Source organism: Trichoplusia ni, unplaced genomic scaffold, assembly GCF_003590095.1.
Source record: "Trichoplusia ni isolate ovarian cell line Hi5 unplaced genomic scaffold, tn1 tig00002932, whole genome shotgun sequence".
NCBI lineage: Eukaryota > Metazoa > Arthropoda > Insecta > Lepidoptera > Noctuidae > Trichoplusia > Trichoplusia ni.
The window spans coordinates 5,969-24,213 of record NW_020800301.1 but is presented as its reverse complement, the minus strand read 5'-3'; the positions used below and the strand labels follow the sequence as shown (position 1 = coordinate 24,213).

Here is an 18,245-nt window from a genome sequence, read left to right as displayed (position 1 = left end):
CGTAATTACCAGTTCGCAGTAAACTAGCGTAACGTATACGGGATCCGCAGATTTAACAACGCGAGATGACTCGCCTGTAGGTCTAGTAGTTAGAGGCCCTGACTATACCGGAGGTCGAAGGTTCGATTCCCAACCAGGAAAAATGTTTGTAGAACACCCATTTGTTCTACGTGTATGTCTGGGTGTAATTTAAATAAATATATTATTATGTTCATTAGTTGTCTATTGTATTTTTTTTTCGACTTTAGTTTTCGATATTCACCATAGCACGTAATGTTCACTGGTACCTCAGACTTATATGCTTAGAAAGATCTAGTGGCAATATATTGCTGTGTAGTCGCTAAATAAAATGCTCCAACTTTGACAATTATTACTATGGTGTTAACTAAGTGAAATAAGAAATAACAACGACATACAACGACATATACTTTTGACATTTTAATTGTTGTTCACACATAAACTATTGATGCCACATGATACATACTTGCTTACCTTTAGAATTAAGAGTTACTTTGATTAGTTTGATCTCAAATATATTTATTTTGCAGATAAAATACGTTAAACCTAATACTGTACCTATCTTTTTATTTGGAACTAGCTTGTGCCCGCGACTTCGTCCGCGTGGAATAGTGACTTCCGGCAGAAAAGTATAGATAGCTGTGTCCGCGACTCCGTCAGCGTGTAACTCCTTGTGTATTAAGTTAATGTATTGGTAATATTTATTATTATTATTTATATTGGTAATATTGTTTAGATCACGTTCACATAAGGCTTAACCCTTTATAAGACACAGAACTTAAAAATATTTATAGCTTTTAAACTTTATAATAATGTGTTAAGGTTCAAATTCTGGTGGCAATATAAGTACCACTGCCTTATAAAGGTAAGGTAAAGGTACCTATAAAACGAAAATACTTTAGTGCAAAGCTTCCGGGTAAACTATATTGAAAGTTGACCCGTCCGGCACGTGAACATAAAGACTTTTAGAACTGCTAACACGGGAAAGAGCAACATACAACTGACCATGTGAGAAACAACTGACACTGAGATCTACTCCAGCAACACGAAAAGTCTGCCCTTGAGCCTTGTTAATTGTCATTGCATAACACACCGATACTGGGAATTGCGTCCTTTTAAATTGGAATGGAAAATTATTTGGTATTAAGGGTATTCTGGGAATAAAGACGGTTTCTCCTGCACCGCAACCTGTTAAAATTTGAGCCTCGATTATATTTTGTTGCAACTGGGTTACTTTTAGTCGAGTTCCATTGCAAAGTTGTGGTGGTTTTAAATTTCGGAGCATAATAATCGGTATCCCAATTTTTAAACAAATTTCATGAGAGGGAAGTCCGGGCATATTTAAAGAATTTAAAAATTCTATCGGGTAATTAGTGGCTTCTTGTTCATCGACCATTCTATTTATTGATCTACATATAAACTTTGCTTTCCCCCTGTATATTCGACAGTATTTTGTTATTGATCTCAGATGCCTGGTCATTGCGAGGAGTTAAAATAGATCTTTCGCATAGCCAAGAATTGTCCCTATTTAATATATTTGTTACGTCACCGTAAACCGACGATATAAGATGTGGTTGAGATTGCACCATACAACATAATTCAGGCGTCAGTATAAGTTTTCCTTGGTGTAGTTGTGGATAGGTACCTTCACCAATCTTTAATAATGTGTCAGAAAATTGACTATCATCCGGGTTATCTCCAGTTCTCACTCGCATATTTATAGTCAAATGCACCGATTGTATATCTCGCCATAAATAAGAGCTTTTCAGGCAAGCCCTAACCTCATCAGCTCGGGTTCCCCGTGGTATTACCGGTAAGGTTTGTCGGAAATCACCACAAAATAAAACCGTGATACCGCCCATTGGTCGATCATTTTGTCTTATATCCCTTAAAGTTCTGTCTACCGCTTCTACTCCTTTTCGATGGGCCATCGTACATTCATCCCATATGATTAAACTACACTCGCGTAATACCTTAGCTTTGTCGCTATTTCTTGAAATACTACAGGTTGGATTTTCCGTGCGATCTAAATCAATTGGTATTTTAAACATACTGTGAGCAGTTTTACCTCCTGGTAGCAATGTTGCAGCTATCCCTGATGAAGCTACGGCAAGCGCAATTTTACGCTGATTTCGAACATAAGCCAATATTAATTTAGTCAAAAAGGTTTTTCCAGTTCCTCCAGGTGCATCTAAAAACCATATTGTTCCCAAATTATTTTGAACACTATTGCACACGCGGTCATAAACTGAACGTTGTTCTGCAGTCATCATTGGGACACCGTTTTCTAATGTTGTCAGCAGTTCCGTTAAATTGTAACCAATCTCTGCGGAATATTCCCTATTAGTTACCTCTCCGACTGAGGTTGGTGTTGGCAAACCATATTCACAGAGTGATTTACCGCCTACTGCTGTTAAGTCATCCTGAAGAGCTAATAAGCACTGATTTATGGCAAGATCACGGAAATTATCATTAGTTGTGCCTTCATCATTGTTAGGTATATTTCTAAGAAAGTCTTCTGAAAATTTTTCTTTATATTTTTCCCATAATGTTACAGCATCTGACAAATTACAAAATGTGAGTAATGTTACAAATAAATGGCTAACCGTCGTGGATTATCACTAACACAGGATTCTGCTAAAGCGTCATCCCAATGCTGATCATTTTCAAGCAAATGACGCGCTTGGCAAGCTGCTTGATAAGTGGGATAAACAACATCGTCTACTTTTCTCAAATCTATAAATGAGGTCGGTCCTCGCACGGTATGTAATAATAATCGCAAATAGAAACACTCAGCGTTGTTAGGATGAACGGTGTACACTCTACCAAGAACATGTTCTTTAAAAATACCTGACTCGCCATCTACAGGCCTGCCACGGCGTCTTCGATTAAAGACACCCCGTTGCTTATCGTAGGTATAATACGATGGAACTTCCTCATACAAAAGAGATTTTGCAAAATCATCAGTTTGGCAAAGTCGAAAGAATGCTAATAAACTTGTTTGTCTAGGGTTCTCTAACCGTTCTGTGACATTTTCGGCGTTGAAATATATACGTTGGCCGCCTTCAAGATGAACATCCAGATGAGTCACAGGTGGATATCTTTCGTGAATGTTGAAACTTAAGATCCGCCACACAGCTTCTGAAGAACTTATATATCTGCCTGACTGAAATCTTGTAACTTCATCATGTTCATTTCTCAAAGCAAATGTAGCTTGGTCACTGCCCTTATTAATATACTTACAAATATATTTTATTGACTCTACACTATTACACATTTCAACATTTATGTGAGCTTGAAATGCTCTGGACAACACAGGAGAATACGGAACGACCCACCTATTATCTAAAGTAACTTGTTGTCCAGACACTCGCTTTTCAACAGTAAAACCATCATTATCTCTTGAACGGCGACGATATAATGGGTATCCATCATGTCCTGTTACAGTGCCATCCACTAAGGCTTTTGGATATCTTTTAGTGCAACGACCGTCTTGCATGCAAGGAGAATTCCCGTTAAACGAACCACATGGACCATGTATCATATGAGTTTTAACAATGTCGTATAACACGGGATCTGCAATCGGACTTGGAATTTCAGCACTGATTAAACTGTCTACATCATTAGGTCGAACCTTATCTTTTAACCAAAGCAGGATATGTGCGTGAGGTAAGCCGCGTTTTTGCCATTCAATACTATACATATAACACAATACTTCTCCAAAAATTTTATCTTTGGTAAGTAGATCTATCATTGATTTTAATTTTAAATGAAAAACTCTTGCTATGATATCATGGCGGTCATGCGGTGCTTGACCCTCAAGAAGCTCCCGAGTAATTTCATCCCACTTAGGATTGGTAGTTACAGTAATAAATAAGTCGGGACGTCCATATTTTCTTACGTAACAAAAAGCATCTTGAGTACGTTCGTGCATGTATCGTGGACCACCAGTAAAAGAAGAGGGCAAAATAACTAAACGACCCATATTCACCGTATCGTTATCTTGCTGCATGGCGTCGCGAAGGTGCACGTATTCTTCAACGCGCAGCTGCCTTTGATTAGATCGTATATAAACTAATCTTTCGGTTTCAATTTTTGCGTACATGTCAACAATAAACTGATTGAAGAAGCCACGAAAACGTTGAAAGTATACAAACCTATTCCGTCTTACTTGCAAGTGGTAACAGTAAAATTGAAGGCATGAAATCTTTTTATTATAATTAGGTGCGCCTGTACGCGGATCAGTTTGGTATAAAGCAAAATTATAACCATCTTCCCCTCGACAGTATATCAAAGGGTATTGCAAACTGTCGTAAGCCCTGTGGGTTTCATAAATACGTTGCAAACGATTATCTCTGGAACGGATAACGATATCACGCCTATCACATTCCTGGTCGACCAATACCACAGCAACTTCATTCGTGGATGGAGCATTATAACGCCCAGGGTGTTCCTGAGTTGGACGCCTATCGGCATTTATAACAATTTTATAATTGTTATCATCATCTCGAGGAAGAGCTTCTAATGCCGATTTAAAACTGCACACATACGAATTAACCTGATGCAACATGTTCTGAAGTTGTGATATGAGTTCAGTATTTAAATTCGGGAAATATTGATTTCTTATATTCGACTGTTCGTTGTAGTCGGATACAAAATATATTCGAAGAAACTTAGGTTGGTTTTCAGGCAAAAGGGACCCTATCAAATGGTAAACCTGACCTTGTATCTTAAAAGTAGGCATGAAATGACCTTTTGAGATTTGTTGAGCGCCAAAGGATGTCATTTGAAATGCACTATTATAAGTGCGAATATTATCTAACAACTGTTTAGATTGTATATGTTCCCCTAAAAGTAGTGATTTCAAAGGTTCCGGTGGGTCTTCGAGTGAAGGCAAATTTATTTTACCTGTAGAACAACAGAAACCAGCTGACTCCTTACTCCACTTTGAAGCATTACAAAAACGACATACCACGTTCATATCGCCTATTACAGAAGATGATCCATAATCAATTGTGAGGTTATAAGCAAACCCACTTTTATATTTGTCGGACCAAGCCACCGAATTTCTAGATTGATCTTCTATGTGTACATCTAAGTTATTAAGGCTATGTCGAAATCTGTCTGCAGTAAGACGGGCCTCTCGCTGTTCGTCCGTTTCAAGAGACCGAATATTTTCGATTCTTAATCTTTCATTAGACAAACTTACTGATCGTTCTTGTCTCAAAGAATTATAATATTCGCGTACCGACTCTAGTCGTTGTTCATGCTCATGTGCGTCTTCGAGAGATCGAATAACATTATGGTGCACCCTATCATTTGTCAAACGGTCTTCATATTGAGTTAAAGTTTCAGATTCTCGAGATAAAATATGACGTTCGCGGTCAGCTGTGAGACGCAATTCCCTCTCAGTGTAGGTTTCTGACTCGCGAGACAATATATGACGTTCGCGGTCAGCTGTGAGACGCAATTCTTTCTCAGTGTAGGTTTCTGACTCGCGAGACAATATATGACGTTCGCGGTCAGCTGTGAGACGCAATTCCCTCTCAGTGTAGGTTTCTGACTCGCGAGACAATATATGACGTTCGCGGTCAGCTGTGAGACGCAATTCCCTCTCAGTGTAGGTTTCTGACTCGCGAGACAATATATGACGTTCGCGGTCAGCTGTGAGACGCAATTCTCTGTCAGTGAAGGTTTCTGACTCGCGAGACAATATATGACGTTCGCGGTCAGCTGTGAGACGCAATTCCCTCTCAGTGTAGGTTTCTGACTCGCGAGACAATGTATGCCGTTCGCGGTCAGCAGTGAGACGCAATTCTCGTTGTGACGCAGTTTCAGCATCTCGGGATAACACATGTTGTTCTCGGTCAATGGTAAGCCTCAGCTCTCGTTGAGAAGAGCTTTGAGACGCCCGTGATGTAGCTCGTCTCGCTCTGTCAGCTGCTAATCGCATCTCTCTCTCTGGAGAGCTTTCATTGGCTCGAGAGGTTGAGGCACTAACTCTCATAGAGTTTAACCGATGTGCTCTTTCCTCTGCCGATTCTTGAGAACGCGCATTTCTCATCCTTTTAGCATCTCTCGAATTTCGAGATAAAGATGGTCGTTTTTTAGGTGGCATTGTGTATTTTTAATCGACGGTAACTGAAGCTACCTTACACTTACAATTATATATAGTTATTATGTAATAATTACGAAAATAAACTATTAATATAGTAAAACACTACCAATTACGAAAATAAACTATTAATACAATTAAACACTACCAAAATAACTAATATAATAATAACGAAAATAAACTATTAATATAATTAAACACTACCAATTACGAAAATAAACTATTAATTTAATTAAACACTACCAATTACGAAAATAAACTATTAATTTAATTAAACACTACCAAATTACGAAAATAAACTATTAATACAATTAAACACTACCAAAATAAATAATATAAAAATTACGAAAATAAACTATTAATATAATTAAACACTACCAATTACGAAAATAAACTATTAATACAATTAAACACTACCAAAATAACTAATAGGTGTACCTACTACTAATACTATTAATCTAATACCTATTATATAAACTAACAACAAAACAATTCTAAAAATAAACTATTCAAAGACTAAAAGTCGTGCTGATAAGCACGGTTTGCAAATAACAATTATTGATCGTCAATAAGGTCGAACAGTCTGAACGTCTATTCGCATCAACAGCCAAATATTGTATGACGCTCGAGCGCGGACCCCCCGCCTTTTTATACCTCCCGCCACGACGCGCGTCGAGCGCGGCAACCGATACACAAAAATAATCCTTATAGCATGACTCTGTATTCACGCGCGATTTCTTATTATTTCATGTATAACTTTGGTGTTTCTACACCGATTTACATGATTCTTTTTTTATTGAATAGGTAATAATGTTAACTTTTTTAATTGGGGATGAGTGATAGTGTTGTAAACGTTAGAGTAGACAAATACAATCAGAAATCTCCGAATTGCTAAGCTATCGGGAGTTTCACGTGTTATTGTGAGTCAACCATAAAAGTTAGACATGCTGTCGAGGAATATTTTTTATATAATTTTAGGGAGAATATTTCCGTCATACATGATTTCTATGTAGCTTTAACCTATAAGCCTGCACACGTGACGGAAGCTTAAAAAATGGAGTAACTTACCCCGTTTTCCCAATATTTCCCTTCACTGCTCTGCTCCTATTGGTCGTAGCGTAATGAAAAGTATACTATAACCTGCCCAAGAGTATGAAGAATAATTGTGCCAAATTTCGTTAAAATCCGTCGAGTAGTTTTTGTTTCTATAACGAATATACAGACAGACAGACAGACAGACAGACAGACAGACAGACAGACAAAAATTTTACTGATTGCATTTTTGGCATCAGTAGCGATCCCTAACCACCCCTTGATAGTTATTTTTTAAATATATTTTATGTACAGAATTGACCTCTCTACAGATTTATTATAAGTATAGATATAGAAGATATAGATTTAAAGGTGTGCAATAATTAAAAAATAATCAACTTGAAGTAATGAGTAACCACATAATAATTGTAGATTCACAAAGCAAATACAACATAATATACGATCTACGTGATCTAAGTACTAATAGCGTACACCAGTGACGTCATCGGAATAACTGTGAGCCGTGTGATCAGTCACTAATATGTAGTGTTGTCTGTTGAAAATATTTATTGAATACTTATAAAAACAAGCATTTAGATTAGCTCCATGTCACGTCATTGTCACAAAATATACATATGCTGTCAAAATTACAGCTCAATCGGAAACCGGGAAGTAGATCAAATTCAACTTAACCCTAGAAAGATAGTCTGCGTAAAATTGACGCATGCATTCTTGAAATATTGCTCTCTCTTTCTAAATAGCGCGAATCCGTCGCTGTGCGTTTAGGACATCTCAGTCGCCGCTTGGAGCTCCCGTGAGGCGTGCTTGTCAATGCGGTAAGTGTCACTGATTTTGAACTATAACGACCGCGTGAGTCAAAATGACGCATGATTATCTTTTACGTGACTTTTAAGATTTAACTCATACGATAATTATATTGTTATTTCATGTTCTACTTACGTGATAACTTATTATATATATATTTTCTTGTTATAGATATCGTGACTAATATATAATAAAATGGGTAGTTCTTTAGACGATGAGCATATCCTCTCTGCTCTTCTGCAAAGCGATGACGAGCTTGTTGGTGAGGATTCTGACAGTGAAATATCAGATCACGTAAGTGAAGATGACGTCCAGAGCGATACAGAAGAAGCGTTTATAGATGAGGTACATGAAGTGCAGCCAACGTCAAGCGGTAGTGAAATATTAGACGAACAAAATGTTATTGAACAACCAGGTTCTTCATTGGCTTCTAACAAAATCTTGACCTTGCCACAGAGGACTATTAGAGGTAAGAATAAACATTGTTGGTCAACTTCAAAGTCCACGAGGCGTAGCCGAGTCTCTGCACTGAACATTGTCAGATCTCAAAGAGGTCCGACGCGTATGTGCCGCAATATATATGACCCACTTTTATGCTTCAAACTATTTTTTACTGATGAGATAATTTCGGAAATTGTAAAATGGACAAATGCTGAGATATCATTGAAACGTCGGGAATCTATGACAGGTGCTACATTTCGTGACACGAATGAAGATGAAATCTATGCTTTCTTTGGTATTCTGGTAATGACAGCAGTGAGAAAAGATAACCACATGTCCACAGATGACCTCTTTGATCGATCTTTGTCAATGGTGTACGTCTCTGTAATGAGTCGTGATCGTTTTGATTTTTTGATACGATGTCTTAGAATGGATGACAAAAGTATACGGCCCACACTTCGAGAAAACGATGTATTTACTCCTGTTAGAAAAATATGGGATCTCTTTATCCATCAGTGCATACAAAATTACACTCCAGGGGCTCATTTGACCATAGATGAACAGTTACTTGGTTTTAGAGGACGGTGTCCGTTTAGGATGTATATCCCAAACAAGCCAAGTAAGTATGGAATAAAAATCCTCATGATGTGTGACAGTGGTACAAAGTATATGATAAATGGAATGCCTTATTTGGGAAGAGGAACACAGACCAACGGAGTACCACTCGGTGAATACTACGTGAAGGAGTTATCAAAGCCTGTGCACGGTAGTTGTCGTAATATTACGTGTGACAATTGGTTCACCTCAATCCCTTTGGCAAAAAACTTACTACAAGAACCGTATAAGTTAACCATTGTGGGAACCGTGCGATCAAACAAACGCGAGATACCGGAAGTACTGAAAAACAGTCGCTCCAGGCCAGTGGGAACATCGATGTTTTGTTTTGACGGACCCCTTACTCTCGTCTCATATAAACCGAAGCCAGCTAAGATGGTATACTTATTATCATCTTGTGATGAGGATGCTTCTATCAACGAAAGTACCGGTAAACCGCAAATGGTTATGTATTATAATCAAACTAAAGGCGGAGTGGACACGCTAGACCAAATGTGTTCTGTGATGACCTGCAGTAGGAAGACGAATAGGTGGCCTATGGCATTATTGTACGGAATGATAAACATTGCCTGCATAAATTCTTTTATTATATACAGCCATAATGTCAGTAGCAAGGGAGAAAAGGTTCAAAGTCGCAAAAAATTTATGAGAAACCTTTACATGAGCCTGACGTCATCGTTTATGCGTAAGCGTTTAGAAGCTCCTACTTTGAAGAGATATTTGCGCGATAATATCTCTAATATTTTGCCAAATGAAGTGCCTGGTACATCAGATGACAGTACTGAAGAGCCAGTAACGAAAAAACGTACTTACTGTACTTACTGCCCCTCTAAAATAAGGCGAAAGGCAAATGCATCGTGCAAAAAATGCAAAAAAGTTATTTGTCGAGAGCATAATATTGATATGTGCCAAAGTTGTTTCTGACTGACTAATAAGTATAATTTGTTTCTATTATGTATAAGTTAAGCTAATTACTTATTTTATAATACAACATGACTGTTTTTAAAGTACAAAATAAGTTTATTTTTGTAAAAGAGAGAATGTTTAAAAGTTTTGTTACTTTATAGAAGAAATTTTGAGTTTTTGTTTTTTTTTAATAAATAAATAAACATAAATAAATAGTTTGTTGAATTTATTATTAGTATGTAAGTGTAAATATAATAAAACTTAATATCTATTCAAATTAATAAATAAACCTCGATATACAGACCGATAAAACACATGCGTCAATTTTACGCATGATTATCTTTAACGTACGTCACAATATGATTATCTTTCTAGGGTTAAACAAGATTTAACTTCAGACCGATAGACAGACAGACAGACATCGGGACAGGTCACACTCAATAAAAGCTTGTAAAAACGCTAAGACGTACCTTTGCAATCACTAAACCTCACAATAAACTCCACTTTACTAACACCACACTCTCAAACGAAAAAACAAAAGAGAATCCACAGTGTCGCATGGGGCCGTACGACAATGTCGTCAAGCGGTACAAATTACAATGACACAGAGTAAATACTCTGGACACAATTAATTTAATTGGGCAGCAGTAGGTCGAGTCAGTTGCAGGACTTGCAAGGTGGGGGTTAAATTGGCATCGGGATCTGAAGAGAGCTCCTTTCTAAAAAAAGGAAAATCTATTCGCTAGGAGCCTGGTTAGCCCCTTAGCACTTTGGCTTAGCAATGGAGCTGTTTACACCCGCTTTAAGGCATTATTTAATTAACAATTACATTTGCAACAAAAATATCCTGATAATAATCCTTATTCTATATTTTCATTTTTATTATTTGTTTTTATAGGAAAAGGCAATACGTTATTTTTGAAAATTTCAACTATGTATCTATCACTCGTGCAGCATGATGACAGACTGAAGGACGGACATCGAGCCTTAGTAATAGGGTTCCGTTTTTATCCTTCGGGTACTGAAACGTAAGAATTACATATTTGGCAAAAAAATATTTGCTAATCAACCAGCAACACAATTAAAAAATGTTTTAATTTATTTTTATGCATCTTTATAAAACCAATGTGTGCAGTGCTCAAAAACTGCTGAAACAAGTGTGAAAATGAAGACTTTGTTTTACTAGTTCTGCAACAGTTTTATCAAAGGTTGATATCATCAGAGCTATGTAACGAATAAAAACAATATCTTTGATCACTATTATTAATCTACCAAAATAAAACCGACGCAGTCAGTGACCATCAGGCGAAATGACATCACCTCATCAATTGACTCCCATTCAAGATCACAAAATTATTAATTCCCTTCAGACAAGCAATTATAAACTCTAACACCAATTAATAGAGACTCTACTTTAAGCAAATTAATGTAGCATCTCATCTGCAGGTGTACAATACTAATGCAGTTAAGAGTAGCAATTTTGAGCTTTAAATCAATAGCAGTAGAGGTTGAAGTGAGTGTGAATTATAATTGTACGATTGACTAAGGTATACATATTGTGGTCTCATATGTATATGGTGCTATTTAACCTCTGGAAGTGAGTGTGAGAGTTTTCGTAAGGTGACTCCGAGGGCAAATGGGGTTTAGCCAAATATTCAGATACAATTAATTATTGCCTTTTATTCAACCGTAATCTCCGGAAGTACCAAAGTCACACAGAATATACAAAAATAAATTCCTCTAAGTGGAAAAAGCATAACTTGTATTTTAGTTAGTGACAGTAAATTCCAGAGAAAAAAATGTCTACAACGAAGCTCAAAATAATATTTTTTCAAGATAACCCTGTCTGATAAATGAAAAATGAATTTGCAAAACGGATCCGCTGCATAAATGATTCTGCATCGCAGATCATCTTTCAGATCACTTTTCAAACATAAGAGAGAGAATCATAGAACGGTAACCTCCTAAATAACGTTTCACATTCATCCTAAAACTATATGTACCGATAAAATAAATTATCAAAACTGCTTATCTGGTCATAGAAATTTCGATTTCCCTGCAATTAGGAACATATTCAATAAGTATAAACTAAATAACAACATTCATAAATCATTTATTACTTTAAGTTATTCTACTGTAGAATGCAGCCCTTCATAAAATCATCATCGGCCTAGCCTTTTCCCAACTATGTTGGGTTCGGCTACCAGTCCAACCGGTTTCAGCTGAGTACCAGTCTATTACAAGGAGCGACTGCGTGTCTGACCTCCTCAACCCACCTGGGTTGAGGAGGGAGAGGAGACAATACCTGGGCTACACAATACCCCTTGGTTAGACTGGTTGTCAGACTTTGATAATATAAAAGGAGTATTTATTTTAAGCAAAAATGATGTATTTATATCTATGTATTTTAGCTAAAGATAGTTTGGTATTATCAACTTCAAATCTGAGTAAAATCCATTGTGATTTAAGCACAACACTATTAGGAATGTAAAAAAATAATTATAGCGTATTTACTATCCGTACTGACTATCTATCATTACACATGTCACCTAATCTCTTAACACTATTGATAAGATATCGACCACCAACTTTAACACAAAGAAAACGCAATATTCTATGAAAAATATTTATTATCAATTTATATTATTAGCTATCACTTCTCAGAAAAACCTGAACAGTCTTAGATATTTATGACACACAATTGATACAACTATTTTCCTTATCTCACCAATTTTGCATCCAACAAATCTTGGAATGCCAAAACTTTTGTAGTTGGCGATAAATAAGACACTTATAACTTATCACATGTAATACATTCGCAGTCCATAATTTCCGTTATCGATCACGATCAAAGTCCACACCTCAGCTGACCCTGCACAGCACGTCATACATTTTGATCGCCACTTCGGATCCAGCGAAACCGATGTAGCAGGAGTGGTGGCTCGGGTGCACCTTCCCGGGGGTCACGGACAGCTGGTATCTCGCTCTGCCGATATACAGAGTCTCTCCCGAACTTGTTCTCCCTCCAGGGATCGCCCCGGGAGGCGCGCTCCCGTTGGATGCCGGCACCCAGCGCAGGTTCTCCGGCCGCGCACACAACACCTCAATGTTCTGCACAGAAACCTCCTTCCCGTCGTACACTACTGAAGCCGCACAATGCCTTACAGACAACTTTCCTGGCATCAAATCTCCGTTATGCCACGCCCTGATCACCCACAGAGGGCTCCCGTCCCAACCTTCATGTCCTCCCACGACTGCTCTTCCCGCCAAAGAATTTGCCATTGTAGAGGTGGTAGGCACCCAGTCGAACTCTCCAGAAGATTCCACTACTGTTACTCCATTATCGTGGGCTGTGACTGTGGTGTCGCCGTGGTAAATGTAGTTGGTCACAAATGTTGGTGGTTGGGTGTCTGTTGGTGGTTGCATCGGGGGGATAGGCACTGGGATCATCACTGTTCCAGGAACGTAGTAAGGGTAAGGTGGTTGGCCGTACTCTGATGGCGGGGGATACGTCGCTGGCTGACTGCCGGGGGGCGGTGGAGGCCAGCCCCCGGGGGGCGGGGGCCCGTAAGGTCCGTAGTAAGGATGTCCAGATCCGGAATACATTCTTGCGCTGAATATCACACAATACTGAAGTACAAAAGTGTTTGTGCATTTTATATCAAGCACCAGTCTCCGTATCTTATCAAGCTGATAGGTTCGTGACTCATGTAGCGTGCACAGAAAAACAACTTGGGTTTTCTAAAACTATTTATTGGTCGATGTTAATGTTACATAATAAATATTTATTAATAACTATTTTATTATTAGATAATACTAGGCTTATAAAAGTTTAGAGACATTTGTACAAGAGTTAGATCGAGAAAATTCGTTCTAAAGATACAAAAATGACGCGCAATGTGACATACAGCATAAACGTCAGAACTTCATCAATACATATAAACATACAAGGATACTGCTTTCAAAGCGTGGAGAGCTCACAGGTGACGTAGTCTGATTTCAATCATGATATACTAATGTTAGATGACATTTACAAATAAATAAGGCCTGATGCCATCACTCCTGCCCCTTCCAATCATGATAGTACTCCTCCAAGATAGCTGAAGAAAACTTAAAACAATAGCGCATCAGCCAGAGGAATTGACTCACAATCGTTTCTTATCATTCAATACTTGTCTGACGAATCATATGAATCATCCATTATTACGTTTATTTGTCAATAAATAATCGGAAAAATGGTAATTCATACTTCGTTACTTGCCCTTTTTCAATAGCCTTGTGTTTTCACAATAAATAACAAGACGCTACATTAATAATAAATACTGGCTATCTATACACTGCACTCTACATCATTCACCATTGTGAATTAGTCACGTCAATTAACCTTCAAATAAATACTTTGTGCCCATTAGGATAAGTATCAAATTACTTTAATTGCTTAATATGATTTGCGCATTCGTTTGCCTTGAATTTCCACATTTTTAATTCTAATGTAATTTAGTTTAGAATCAGTAAATTCGATACAATGTCATTATTTACTTTTCTTCTCACAGAATTTAATTAGTATTTTTAGCTTTATACAATTCAAATTCTTGTATGTTGATAACGGTAACAAGTATGCTAGCACGATTACGAGCTAGAATATTATTCTCATAGTAGAAGTGCGATGACGTTACCCATAATACAATACTCCATCTCTCTTTCCTCTACCGTAATCTACTATGGATGTTACCACTTTTAAGACACGAAAATTGCAGTTGTGTAAGAGGGATGGCGTGTTACGCCTGGTGCTGCCCCTCTTTCTCACGGCATCCAGTTTTTTTGTTCTAGTACTGGTTGCCCCCTTGTCTCCGTATACATCAGCAGTTTCACGTCACCTTATACGTTCTATGTTACTACTACGTGCAGTATCCGTAATCCGTTGGTCCTCATGTGAGCACGACTGCCCTGAAGACACACCGGCCGCCGTCCATGAGCGCCGGCCATACAAACGACTTGATGAGGTCAGAGCGCCGGTCTCTCCCGTCGCGACCCTCGGGAGAGAAGCGCACGTGCTTCTCTGGGTTCATTACCACTGGAATATGGAGGAAAATTGTTATAGAGGAGGTCAAGAGATGTTTGGCCTTGGTAAATAGGATTGTCTGAAATTTTCTTTTTCTCATTTTCCTGCATGACTAACTGACAAAATATTACTAAAGATCCTACGATTATTTCCTTTATTTGTAAAACAGTAAATGTGCATAGAGCTCCATTCAGTATATTCAGAAAATAGGTGTAATAATTTTGAGAAGCGAAATGAAGACATAAGTTTTTCATTTTTGATATAACTTAGACATGAAAAGTTTGTTATAAAGTTAAATGTTTTAAAAGTCAATTTGTTGTATATCATACTTCCTCAATTAATATCCGTTTAGTGTAAAACATACCAAAATATTGATTCATCAATTGTTTTCGTCACACGAGTCACCTTATTGATGATAAAGTAAATATTGTACCGATAACGAACGCTATCAGCTGGAAAAAGTACCTTATCGTGTCCAAGAAGGCTAAGATTATTAAGGACAACACGAATGTAGTTGAAACTAGCCATGCCGTATTCAAGTCAGAAAACAAATTTAAATAAATAAAAAAGTCTGGTTAAGGAAGAGGATAAGCAAGAAGAATTTAGTTGTATTTTGTGTTGTGTATCCACAGTCTTTTTCAAGATGAAGCCACTCGGTTACATCATAACCCAGTAATTTTGAATGTTGTTTTGCAAATGGAAAATGCAGGACTGTCAAAGTAACATGGTCGTTTAAGATATAGGCATGTGCATGTTACCAGGTGTGAAGTCGGTGTCGATCCTCATGGGCGGGGAGTGCAGGCTGAGCGCCCAGGCCGCGCGGCAAGCGGCTGCTGCGAGCGCGTGCAGCGCGCCGCACGACGCCAGGCACGGGTACTCGCGCAGCGTGCTCACCACCTGAGCGGACCAGAATATTGAAGTACTATTGCTTATACGAAGGTTATAAATAAGAAGTTGGATAAACATACAGGTTGGATATACCATAAACGGTATGTATATGGATGTAACAGCATGCTCATGTATGCTTATAGTAGCGGACTAGAAAATATATAAACAGTGGAGTAAACTATATAAATATAATCAAATAAATATCAAAATAAATTGCAAATAATGGCAAGTAAGCAATCCTTGTCTTGTATTATCATTTCGCTTATGTATAATCGCTTTCGCATTAATTTTTTGATTTACAGAGTGACAACCATACAAAATTATCAAAGATTAGACCAACTATAAGATGCGTTAACGTTAAACATTTAAAAGTTGCATCTATAACTGGCAAAAAAATTCTCAAAACTGCAACCATTATTTGGATGCCCAACACAACGTTAATTTACAAGCAAATATAAACATTTCCTCCACCCACCTGATTGATGACAGTCCTCTCAGCTTCCCCGAGTGGGAAGTTATGCGCGGTGGTGTGCAGCACCCGCGTGGCGGCGCTCAGCAGGCGCGCCACGTGCGGGTCGCTGGAGCTGGTCTCCGGGTCCAGCCCGAGGAGAGACTTCACCTCGTTCAGGCGCCGGTCACGGAGACTGATGACGGCGCGGAATGCTAGCTGTCAAATTGGAATAATTGGATTCGTTTTAATACAGGTATTCAATTATTTTTTTAAAGTAATTTGGAAAATTTAAATATTTTTTCTATTTTTGAGTATCCTGTGTTGTACCTAAAAAACAGTCTAACCTAAAGCTGTCTTTAAAACTATATTTGAAAGTACGCCCTCTGAAAACTAAACTTAACTGGTCGTTCAGTTATGTTAGGAGAATTAGATAAGTTTTTGCAAAGGGCGTAGGAAAAATTTAACTTTAACAGAAATAGTTTCCACAGGTTCAAAACCTAATGAAATTAAAAGCAATCCTTGTGTAATAATTATGATTGAAAAGTAGAAGTTCAGAATTTGCCTTTGTTTCCAATCAGAAGTGTGTGTCAGGTTAAGTAATACTTACAACTACCACAGAGAAGACGATCTTATACTTGAGATGCGGTGTGTGTCGGAGCGGCTCCAGTGCCGCCAGCGCCGGCAGCACCTCGTCCGCGGCGCGCGCCCACACCGCCGCGTACTGCGACACCAACTTACTCCTGCGAATGACCCGACAATGCGGTAAGGTGAGGTGAAAGCCTTTCGAATCTGATGAGACTAGGCACGTTAGTGGAGTAAGGAAAAGCTACAGAAAACTGGGAACAAGATCAATAATAAATCTTGTCGAGTGTGAGTCAGACTCGCCAAAACTAGAGTGCCGTACGAATAAGCTGAATTAATCAATGTTGCAACAACACCATGCCACAATCGTTACTAAACCTCAATTTTGTTTCCATTATTTATCGTTATCGGAGGAAAGACATCAATTCAACTGTTTATCAATCACAGTTCATGAGCTACAGCCTAATAAAAGAATTACATACAAACAGCGGGTTCGTTTATTACAAAAACTTTAAATACAAAAGAACAAATGACGAACGATGACTCTTGATAATAACTTGCTGGTGCAGACTGGTCTCAATAAGCGCTCTTGTAACCCAAAAGTAAATCAGAAACAACCTAACTTGCTATAATTCGGAGTATCGGAATGTATGTTTTATGCAAAACTGCACTGTGTTGACAACAAAATTAACATTGTTTACTAATAAACACGTAACAGTTTTCACATAACTGCAAAATTACGTTAATTTCGGCATCGAACTGTTTAATAATTGCAATCGTTTATTAAGAGTTATTTATGGAAAATATTTTACATTCTACTTAGTAGAAAGTATTAATAAATAACGTCTTCCAAGCACCGACCGACAGGCGATGTTGTGCAATCTTACCTAATCATTGTAAACTAGAATATTGAGATTACTTTAACATTTGTTATATTGCATTTGTATTATTATAAAAAATTATAAAAAACGATTCCTGCTGTAAGGAATTGAATTCTTGTCTCAAGGGAAAATTCAAAAACATTCAAATCACGTGCACCAGACTCATAACAAGCATTCGTGGATCACATAATTGGAAAAGGCACTGGTTTTGTTTAAATTAATTTTTAATTTAAAAAAAATTTAAATTTAAAAGAGGCGATAACCCCTGAGTTTGTTACGACGTTTCTTCTCAGGTTAGCCAGCTAGGAAAAGTAGACTTCAGCTAGCTTAAAAAATGATGTAAAAGTAATAACGTCCATCCTATTTCATTTCTAGCGGGTAATAGAATGTCTTTGGATGTTACCTGTCGGGATGTTGGTGCGAGTCATC

General features: G+C 37.8%; 2 protein-coding genes across 2 annotated transcripts; both read right to left on the bottom strand.

Moving 5' to 3' along the window:
• Positions 1–12,564: 12,564 nt before the first annotated feature.
• LOC113507581 lies at positions 12,565–13,587 on the bottom strand. Its single transcript, XM_026890427.1, has one exon. The coding sequence runs from the start codon at positions 13,556–13,558 to the stop codon at positions 12,815–12,817; it is 744 nt and encodes a 247-aa protein (XP_026746228.1). The 5' UTR covers positions 13,559–13,587; the 3' UTR covers positions 12,565–12,814.
• A 1,293-nt stretch (positions 13,588–14,880) lies between these two features.
• LOC113507583 lies at positions 14,881–17,830 on the bottom strand. Its single transcript, XM_026890428.1, has 5 exons — positions 17,823–17,830; positions 16,961–17,093; positions 16,378–16,569; positions 15,773–15,911; positions 14,881–15,026 (listed from the first exon to the last, which is right to left on the bottom strand). Exons 1-5 carry the CDS (start codon positions 17,828–17,830, stop codon positions 14,881–14,883), a joined length of 618 nt encoding a protein of 205 aa, XP_026746229.1.
• Positions 17,831–18,245: the final 415 nt, after the last annotated feature.